Source organism: Mustela lutreola, chromosome 1 (genome assembly GCF_030435805.1).
Source record: "Mustela lutreola isolate mMusLut2 chromosome 1, mMusLut2.pri, whole genome shotgun sequence".
In the NCBI taxonomy this organism is placed as follows: Eukaryota; Metazoa; Chordata; class Mammalia; order Carnivora; family Mustelidae; genus Mustela; species Mustela lutreola.
In genome coordinates, this window is record NC_081290.1 from 817,560 (window position 1) to 828,325 (window position 10,766).

General features: G+C 50.0%; 1 protein-coding gene across 1 annotated transcript in view; it reads left to right on the forward strand.

Moving 5' to 3' along the window:
- The window catches only part of SCD5 (stearoyl-CoA desaturase 5), a 142,363-nt gene extending 134,101 nt beyond the window's left edge, over positions 1-8,262 (forward strand). The window contains exons 4-5 of the mRNA XM_059151932.1: positions 2,158-2,390; positions 6,663-8,262. Of these exons, the coding sequence (XP_059007915.1) occupies positions 2,158-2,390; positions 6,663-6,853 (424 nt within the window). The 3' untranslated portion in view covers positions 6,854-8,262. The remainder of the gene's footprint in view (positions 1-2,157; positions 2,391-6,662) is intronic.
- Positions 8,263-10,766: the final 2,504 nt, after the last annotated feature.

Consider the following 10,766-nt stretch of genomic DNA (forward strand, 5'->3'; position numbering starts at 1 on the left):
CTTCTGCCTCCGCTCAGCCTGCCTTCCTCTCCCTCCCTCATGAGTAGCCCTTAAGAGCGGTCTCAGGGCCTGGGGGGCTCAGTGGGTTAAGCCTCTGCCTTTGGCCCAGGTCCTGATCTCAGGGTCCTGGGATCAGGTCCACATCAGGCTCCCTGCTCAGCGGGGAGCCTGCTTCTCCTCTGCTCACTCTGCCCATGCTCACCCACTCTCAAATAAGTAAATAAAATCTTTTTTTTTCCTTATAAAAGTCGTCTCCCGGAGTCTTCTGCTTGTGACTCTAGGAGCCCAGCACAAGAGCACCAGTCCCTGCAGTGCCTCGCCTTTCCCTGTAGCCACAGCCCACTCATCTGACCTCCCAAGGACCCTCTTTCAACTTAAATGATTTCATGTGCAAATCCTGTATGTAAGTGTGTTTTGCAGATTGCTAGCTGTGCGTAAGCGTTGTTTGTGTTTGCTGGGCACCAGGTGAACCCTTGGACACCCGTGTTCAAGTCGCTGGGATACCAAGATAGCGCATTGAAGGGGATGGTGGTCTCCACAGTGATTCTGCCTGGATCTGAATCTTGGCCCTACTACATCTCAGTCTTGTAACCTCGGCCCAACTATGTAACCTTTCCTTTGCTCTGTAAAATGGTGATATTAATGGTCACTTCCCCCTAGAGTTTTTATTAGGATTAAATGAGCCAGTACATGGAGAGTTCTCAGAATAGCCATGAAGGAGCCTGAAGAGAGGGCTCGAATATATATTCCTTACTGGGTCCTCACAAGACCCGCTGTAGGTATTATAATCACCACCTCCGGTAGACCCCCTCGTGCCCCACCTCCTACTCTGCCCATCTTTTCACACCAGCTCTTGCCGCAGCCACCTGCTGACCCCAGGTGTAACCCAACAGCACCTTGCTCAGCCGGACGCCTTATTCCCTACTTCCTGCCTGGTGTCTTTGCCACCTCCACCTGAGATGCTTCCAGAAATGCACTCAGCCGTGCTGACCCGAGCAAACTGGAGGTGTGAGGGAGCTGATATCCCGTGTGACATCCCTTGGCCAGGACACAGTTAGAGGCAGTGGGAAAACAGCCTTTTCTTTCATTCCTTGAGAGAGTAACTCCAAAGTGTGATCTGTCCCACTGAGGTCCAAGTTCAGATGTCCAACACATGAGCCCCCTGGTTTGGTTTCCCTCCTTCCCAGAATAGACTACCCCCACACATGTCCTGGCCTCAGGCTCTGCTCTTGGGGAACCAGCCAACTGCACGCAGGAGGGAAGCAAAAGAAACAAAACGGCGGGTTCAACGCCCAGAATCAGATCGAGACTCAAGTTCAAGGCTTCCACCTCCTGAATGTCGTTCCCTCACACTGTGCCATTTCGTACATACGCATCTTAACAGGCCTTCAGGAAGCTGGGTTAGGCTGCGTGAGGCCGGGGAGGAAAGAGCTACGAACTCCCAGCACAGCCCCTTTCCTGTGCCTGCACAGAGCTGGTTCCACATAGCCAGAAGGTGGGAGACGCTGGTTCCACCTAACTGAGGCCTGGACGGGGACCATGTCAAATCTGTCTTTGCATCACCAGCACTTGTGGCCTGGCGTCCAGTAAGTGCTTAGTATATAACTTGCTGGGTACACAGGTCTGACAATCAAACTGCTGACGGTTTCTTTGTAAAGATGACTTTTTATGTGGCCCTGCTTGTGCCTAGCCTTATTACTTTTTTTTATGCTGGCTTGGAAGGTACTCTCCAATGAAGACAGAACATTTTTTGAGAGGGGATTGGATTATTTACCTTTGTGCCAAGCTAAGACAGTACGGAATCACGTGTATGAAAATTACTCAAGAAATAGGTGTTTCTTGAAATGACTGGAGACAACCTGATCATCCAGCTGATTGACAGGTGAAGGAAGGAGCGGGGTCCATCGAAGGGGTGAGCTGCCCTCCCGCTCCCCAGAGCACTCCGCCTGTCCCACCTCCACTTTGGGTTTCCTGCCTCGCCCTCGCAGGGATATGGGTTTGCAACCGCCGTACAGAGTGACACACAGTGGGGTGTTTCCATACAGAAAGCGTGGAAGGAGGCAGCTGGCGCACTTCCTGACCTTCCCGGTGGCTTGCTCGGCCCATCCCTGCCACCATCCGCAGGGCCCGGTGCCAGCATGATGTTCTGCCTTGCAGGTACTATAAGATCACCGTGGCGCTCATGTGCTTCCTGATCCCCACGATGGTGCCCTGGTGCTTCTGGGGGGAGAGTCTGTGGAACTCCTACTTCTTGGCTTCCATCCTCCGCTACACCATCTCCCTCAACATCACCTGGCTGGTCAACAGCGCTGCCCACATGTACGGGAATCGGCCCTACGACAAGCACATAAGCCCCCGGCAGAACCTGCTCGTCACTCTGGGTACCATTGGTGAGTCGGGGCAGTGAGAGCCGATGGGAAGTACGGCTGCTCAGACTTTCTTGGCTGTCCAGTGGTTTTCTGGAGTCCATAAAGAGAGGCAGTGGATTGGAGTCGGGGGAGGAACTTGGGCTTTGGTGGTAGAATCTTGGCTCTTGGACAACTCACCTAATCTCTCTGATTTAGAGTTTTCTCATCTTTGAAATGGGAATCGTGATGTCTACTTCACAGGGGTGTTACGAAGAGTAAGTAAGCTACTAGTGTGCACGGCTTGGGACAATGTCTGCCATACAGTAAGTGATCAGTAATTAGCAGCTACTTTTTTTTTTTTTAAGATTTTATTTATTTATTTAACAGAGAGAGAGATCACAAGTAGGCAGAGAGGCAGGCAGAGAGAGAGGAGGAAGCAAGCTCTCCGAGGAGCAAAGAGCCCAATGCGGGGCTCGATCCCAGGACCCTGAGATCATGACCTGAACCGAAGGCAGAGGCTCAACCCACTGAGCCACCCAGGCGCCCAGCAGCTACTTATTTTTACCGTGGAAATGTTCCTGAAGGAGCCATCTCAGGTGACTTTCTTCAAACTGCCCTGACCATTCTAGCCTCCACTGTCCAGTTGTCTGACTGACCATAAGAAAAAAGGCCTGCAATCAGAGAGATGGGAAGGAACAAAAGTGCGGCATCTCATGGTGCCACAAGATGGTTAAGAGCAAGGCCTCCAGATTCTGATGCGTTTGGTCGGGTCTTGGCTCCCCCACTTTCTCTCCGGGGAAGTTGTCGGACTCCGCCACACCTTGTGTCTTCCTCTGTCAAGCGAAGACGACAGTGGCATTTACCTGCTGCTGGGGTCGTGGGAGGGTTCGATGAGTTACCGCGTAGTCTTTGCAGCAGGGCTTAGCACAAAATAAGCCTCAGTGATGCTATTTTTATTCCTAGCTTTACAGTGTAAAGCAAGTTACCGGCCCCTTCTGTATTTTTAAAATGGGGATAACGGTGGCAGCTAGCTCGGAGAGGGGGATTATAGGTCTGCACACCCGTTAAAGCCCTCGCCACCGCGGCTGGCGCACCGTAAGTAATAAAGAAACACTGGCTGTATCTTTGTGGAGGCAGCTCGGGCTCCTCAGAAAGCTGGGCCTTGAGCGTGGAGGTGGAACCCGGAGGGGAAGATCCTACTGTAAGGCAGCAACGGTCTCAGTAGCAAGGAGTTTCCGCCACCGCGTCGGTAGGCTCGCGCGCTTACTCAGACCCCAGGATCTTGTGTTGACGGGAGCAATGACAGTGGTTAAATAAGCACCAGTCCAGCCATGGGGACACTGGCTAAGCCGAGAGAAAAGTGTCTTGGAAGGAGTTTCTGATGCCCCTGTCACTTCCTCCTCTCCCTTCATCTTCCTTTTCTTTCCTGTTTATTTTGAGAGAGGGAGAGAGAAAGAGTGAGCTGGGGGAGGAGCAGACTCCCTGTGAGCGCAGAGCCCGACACGGGTCAATCCCATGACCCCGAGATCATGATCTGACCCCAGATCAAGAGCTGGACACTTAACCGAGGGAGCCACACACGTGCCCTCTCCCGCCGGCTCGGAGTCAGCACTGGCCGTGTCGCCCCGACTACAGTCTTTTCAGAAGATGAAGGGGACAAGACGGGGTTCCATCTTGTGTAGGGACAGGGGGCCGGAAAGCCCAAGGACAGGAGCGTGGCGCAGGCCCTCAGGAGCCGGCTGTTGGCTTTCTGTGCACCAAGGTCAACAGTGGGCTCCTGGTCGGTTTTCTTCATTCAGGTCCTAGGAAGGCTCCTGTCACATTGGACTGTGCGGTAGATGGGGGTCCAGCCGGGCTCTCAGTGCGGGTGTCTGCTTCTGAATATAGTGGGGGAAACTCCTCCACACATACTCAGAGGAAGGAAAAACACCACAAATGTTGAGGAAAGAAGGGGCAGGGTCAAGTAGACTGAATTAAAAAGAAAACGGTAAACCACAGATCTGCCCATCGGGTGTGCTCATCGCAGAGCAGAGCCTTCAGCTGTGGTCAGCAGAGCTGGGGGATGGCGAGGACCTACTAGGAAGTAAAGGGGGGGCACCTGGGCGGTGCAGTCGGTTGGACATCTGACCCTTGGTTTTGGCTCAGGTCATGATCTCGGGGTCGCGAGATCCAGCCTGGTGTCCGGCTCTGAGCTCAGAAGCTTAAGTAAGACTCGCTCTCCCTCCCCCGCCATGTACGCACTCTCTCTCAAATAAATAAATAGATTTAAAAAAAAATAAAGAAGTAAAGGAAGAATCTAGCAATTCCTCAAATGGTTAAAAATAGTTACCGTATGATCTAGCAACTCCACTCCCAGATTTGGGCAGAAGAGAAGTAAGAATCGACGTCCGCACAGAAACTCGCACGTGAGTATTCATAGCAACATGACTCGTAATAGCCAAAATGTGGAAATCATCCAGGCGTCCGTCACCGATGAATGTGATGGAAACCTGTTTGGCAATAAGAAGAAATGAAGTATCGACACCTGCTACAATCTCGAAAACTTATGCTAAGTGGAAGAAGCCAGTCCCCAAATCACATATAGTGTGACTTCATTTATATGGAATTCAGAATAGACAGATCTATGGTGGTTGTATTAGGTTCTCTAGAGAAACAGAATCATTATAAATATATACATATTAGGACACATATGTATGTGTACACAATACACACTACACATATACATGTACTGATATATACACATGTGTACTATTCTATACATACACTATACAGTTTCTGTGTGTAATACAGTATTATATGTTCCTCATAATAAATCCCCATGGAGATACAGAAACAGTAGGATATCTACACAGGTAGGTATATCCATGTGTGTAGGATATAGATAGGTATCCTGCTATTTCTGTGTGTGTGTGTGTGTGTGTGTGTGTGTGTCCATGTCCACATGCGGGTGTAAATGTATAGAGAGACGTTTATTATGAGGAGCTCACAGGATTTCGGGAGCCGAGAAATCCCACGGTCTGCCCTCTGCAAGCTGGAGACCCAGGAAAGCCAGTGGGATCATTAAATCCGAGTCCTAAGGCCCAAGAGCCAGGGGAACAGATCATGTAAATCCCAATCTGAGGGCAGGGGAAGATGAGATAAATGTTCCAATTCAGTCACTGAGTCAGAAAAAAAGGGCAAATCCCTCTGGCTCCACCATCTGTTCTGTGCAGGCTCTCAACGGTGGTCGACCACGACGCCCCCGCTGGGGAGGGGGATCTGCTTCACGGAGTCCGCCGATTCCGTGTTCTGATTCCAGACGCTCATCTCCTCCAGAGCCACGGGCGCAGACGCGCCTCCAAGAAATGTTTGATCTGGGCAAGGCTTGGCCAGTCCGGAGGGACACGTAAAATTAGCCACGGTAGAGAGAGAAAGTAGGGGCTGGAGGCTTGGGGGATGGTTGGGGCACGAGAGCACAGGAGTGTGGCGCTTCCCTTTACGTAATGAAAATGTTATAAAATTCATTGTGGTGATGGGTGCACAACTCGGAAAACACTAAAAGCCAGTAAATTGTACTTTGAATGGGTGAATCCTATCTCAGTAAAGCTGTATGAGAGTCAAATGAAAGAAGCCCTAAGATCCCTCCTCAAAATACTTTAATTAAAAAAAAAAAGTAAGGGAGGAAAAGCTATTCAGCAGGAGGGGTGGAAAACCTGTAGCGGATCCGGGTCGGTAACAGTCTGCTCTGCGATTCGCTGCCCTGTCCCAGCCACGCACTTCCCGGTCTTCCGGACTCTCCAGCAAGCCCTCGTCGGGTCCCTCCAGCCCACGGAGGCTATTCTCCCTTCATGAACAAACACCCAAACGAGGAAATGTTGGGGCGCCTGGGGGACTCAGGGGGTTAAGCCTCTGCCTTCGGCTCAGGTCATGATCTCAGGGTCCTGGGATCGAGTCCCGCATCGGGCTCTCTGCTCAGCTGGAAGCCTGCCTCCCACGCCCCTCTGCCTGCCTCTCTGCCTACTTGTGATCTCTGTCTGTCAAATAAATAAATTAAAATCTTTTTTTTTTTTTTAAATGAGGATCTGTTACAGCCATTTAGCATTTAGTTTCTGAAGTCTGGCCCCGAAATCGTGATAACATACCTATGGTTCATACGGGGAAATGAACCTCGTGGCTCTGTGCTGACTGTCTCGTTATTTTTCTGCTTGTACTTCGTGGAGCCAGTGCTCTCTAAGAGCAGACACGAAGTCTGCTGCGCACAGAGCTCCGTGGACGGTGGGACTCGGTCTGTGCAGAGGTGGAGACGGGTTATTTCAATCCCACTGTGTCTTGCAGGTGAAGGCTTCCACAATTACCACCACACCTTTCCCTTTGACTACTCCGCCAGTGAATTCGGCTTAAATTTCAACCCAACCACCTGGTTCATTGACCTCATGTGCTGGCTGGGGCTGGCCACGGACCGCAGACGGGCAACCAAGCCGATGATCGAGGCCCGGAAAGCCAGGACTGGAGATGGGAGCTCGTGAACGTGGGGCCGCCGTCCGCTATGTCTGCCATCGACACCTGAGTTCATGGCTCCTGTTACTGTAGTTCTCTTGCGTTGGATGTGGGTGGGGGCAGAGGGTAGGGAGGAAGCAGAATCTATGGGGTTTGGGAACTTTCTCTTTGTCTCAAAATAATGTCAACTGTCAATGAAAAACATTTTAATGTCACCGTAACTATGATTTAACATTAGAGTGTAAGACGTGATTTAGTCGCCGTAGCTACAGTACCTCAAACACACATGGTCTCGTGCTTGTACGTGATGTTGACCCTGACAGGATGAAGGAGCTTAACACTGTCTCGGGGTGATTCAGGCGAGCGTTAATTTTCTTTTCTAGCAGCAAACCCAGCGCTGTTCTTAAACCCATCATCCGAAGGAGCAGAGAGGCAGCGCAGAAGACAGAAGAGTGGGTCCAGGGGCGCCTGGGTGGCTCAGTGGGTTGAGCCGCTGCCTTCGGCTCGGGTCGTGGTCTCGGGGTCCTAGGATCGAGTCCCGCATCGGGCTCTCTGCTCAGCAGGGAGCCTGCTCCACCCGCTCTCTCTCTCTGCCTGTCTCTCGGCCTGCTTGTGATCTCTGTCTGTCAAATAAATAAATAAATAATCTTAAATAAATAAATAAATAAATAAAGAAGAGTGGGTCCAAGTGTCTAAAGAATGTCTCTGCTTTGTAATTCCTGCGTGTGTGTACGTGTGGTGCTGTTGCTTAAGAGAGCGGAACACTTTGAAAGACAACGGCACGGGAAAGGGCTCTCAGACTCTCTTTTTCCCTGTTTGAGCTTATTAATGCTCCACTGTCTCGCTCCAGAAGAGATCTGCCCGGTGCCCAGTCCGGGTCAGGTCCCCATCACGCCCAGCCCGTCCTACGCTTCGGTGCCCGTTTGGCTGTTTGGTTCTGCTATAGAATTAAGTTCAAATCAAGGTCTCGTTTCAGTGTTAGACACCAGATTCGTACTCTAATCGGTCCCAGCCGCTGAGGCAAGTGCTTCCACTACTCCTGCTAAATAAGCATCTCAGTTTTCCACACCAGGCATCAGATCTTAGTAACAACAGTTACCCAGAACTCAGCGTCTGCTAATGTTTCCCCTGCCTGCGGCCCTCCTTGATTTTGCAGCAAAACATAAAGCGATCATCATGTAGCTTTGGATTTAAAAAATCTTCCGTGTGTTAAGTCGCCTTGTAAGGAGCACGTTGAATTAACGGGACAGCGTCTCCTTTGTGTCGGTTGTCAGCGCAAAAGGATGTTGGAGCTCCTTGAGGATAAATCTTTTCAGGAAAGATGTAGGGACTTAAAACTTTGGAAAAAAGAAGGGGTGCTAGTAGGAGATCATCAGAATGAAGTTCTTCACCCAGCAGCTGTTGGACACTGTTGTCTTGCCATTAATAATGTACGAACTATGAGTGACGCACAATAAATGATTCTGAATTCGCTGGTGTCCTTGCCCAGGTGCTTAAATGTTGTTTAGAGGACGTCCTCTCAGGGGCCCTTGCTGTGCCACGATGACCATATGACTTCCACTTGATTCAAGCGCTGGACTAACAAGACAAGGCCTCCAGTGCCCCATTAGCCCTGGGCTGGAGGGAAGGTCTGCTAGTTTTATATTTGGAATGCAGAACCCCAGTGCTGTCATCCCCACTTCTCACTCACCAGAATGGTCATTTGTGCTGCTTCCAGCTGACGAATGGGCACCTCGACTCCTGCCTGTCACCCGAGAGAGCAGGAAAGACACCTTCCCTCCCCGAGCCCCAGCGGGCCCCACCAAGAGTGACCAGAGGCACGAGGGATGGGACCGGCTGTCCCTCCAGTCCTGCCACCCAACTTTTCCCTAGTGCTGCCCCACTCTCTGCCCTTCTTCTGCCCCAAAACACCTGTGTCCCTGCCCTCAGATACAGGCTTCTTGGCCCTCCTGCAGCTGAGTGGGGCTCCAGCCGGGGCCCCCTCTGGGTCTGACTGGCAGGTACCGGCTGCTTTGTACTGAGTAGTGGTGGGGTATAACTGTATTCCGAGTTGAGTTTGGATCAACATGACCTAAAATGATTGGGAATATTTCCGTGGCTCTTTGACCCTTAAATGCACCAGTCATATTGCTTGCCCGTCTAATAGGAAAGGTTACATTTGGAAAAACTATTTGAAGTCTTCTCACAAAAGGAGGATATTCCCCCGTCTAGACCAAGTAAGTCCTGAACCTCACTGCTCTGAACCCAGAGCCATGTATTTAGCTGCAGCAGTGCCCATGAATGAGGACTGGGGTGATTTGCTCAAGGAGTGGATGGAGGCTAGATCACTCTAGAAGCTTCCATGTTAACATTCCCCACAGGTCTCAGCAGCATCTAAGGGAAGAAAGTAACCCTGGGACATGTCTCCTAAGACTATCCAAAATGGCCCTAGAGAGGTTGGGACCTTTTTTTTTTTTAAGAGGATCAGTTTAAAGTAAGGGGATGTCCTGTCCTTAATCTCCGTGTCTTGCAAGGCTTATTCCAGAAGCACCCACCATGCATCCCGGTGCAGGGAGCCAAGGGGAAGTGGTTCCAACAGAGCTTGTCCCCTGTGTGCTACGAGCTAGCCGGGTACGGCCGAGCCACCTCAAGTACACTCCTGGCCGGCTGTGTGGCCTTGAGAAAACCAGTCTTTCTGGATCTAGTTTTCTCATCTGCAAAGGGAGAGGATAAAACCGGACTCTGGCCAAGGTCCATCGAGCTCTAATAGCCACCAGCAGCAACAGAGACAGGGACTTGGCTGACTTTGGGTTTGAAACACCTCTCAAGTTCATGCCCTTCCCTTCTGGGATCTGGGAGGTCAGAACTGAGGGAAATAACTGAGTCTGAGGGGGAGAACATGGAGCAAGACTAAAAGGGATGTTCTTGGTAAAAACAAACAAACAAAAACTGCATCTGTTTCATCCATTCCCAAAATATAATGAAAAATAAAAATAAACATAATCTATGGAAATCAGTTTAATGAAAGGAAGTACTGCAGAAAGGTCTGGCCTCGTGGAGTAGTAGAAAAACAGCACCGGGCTCAAGGTCAAGACCTGAGTTTGAATTCTCCTCCCTTTTTACATTAGGTATAATTGACATACATTATATTAGTTTCGGGTGTAGAACATAATGATTTGGTATTTGCATGTATTGCAAAAAAAGGACACCTGGCTGGCTCAGTCCGTATATAACACAAAATGATTGCCACAATAAGCAGTCTTGTTAACATTGTGGCAGTGAATTTTTTTTTCTTATGATGAGAGCTTTTAACTTACACTCTTAGCGACTTCCAAATATGAAAACAAGTATTATGAACTATAGTCACCATGCTGTGCATTAAATCCCCGTGACATTTATTTTATAACTGGAAATCTCTATCTTTTGACCAGCTTCACCATTTTGCCCACCCCCACAGCCCACCAGTCTGCTCTCTGTACATATGAGTTCATTATTGGTTTGTTTTTTTTTTTTACGATTGTACATATAAGAGATCCTATGGTATTTGTCTTTCTCTCTCTGACTTACTTAGGGTAATACTTTCTAGGTCCATCCATGTGGTCACAAATGGCAAGATTTTGAATTCAGACTCGTGACTAGTTTGCTGTGTTGCCTAGCACGTTTTCAGGCTGAACCACGTGAAAGTGCCATTTATTAAACTACTGAGGCTCTCTGCACCTCCAAATCCTCCCCCACAAAGCAGGAACAGTCACTCTTATGTGCTCAGGTAGATCTGGAGGCTTCGAGAACAGGCCTGGCACATCATAGACTCCCCGCGAGACATCAGGGAGGGTGAGTCGTGCGTCCCAGACACGAGACAGTGACTGAGATGGGGTCAAATAACCACAGACCGGAAGTGAAGAGGACCAACTTCTAGTTCTGCTTTTCTAACTAGCTGGGTAGTGAGAGGCAGCAGAATATGCC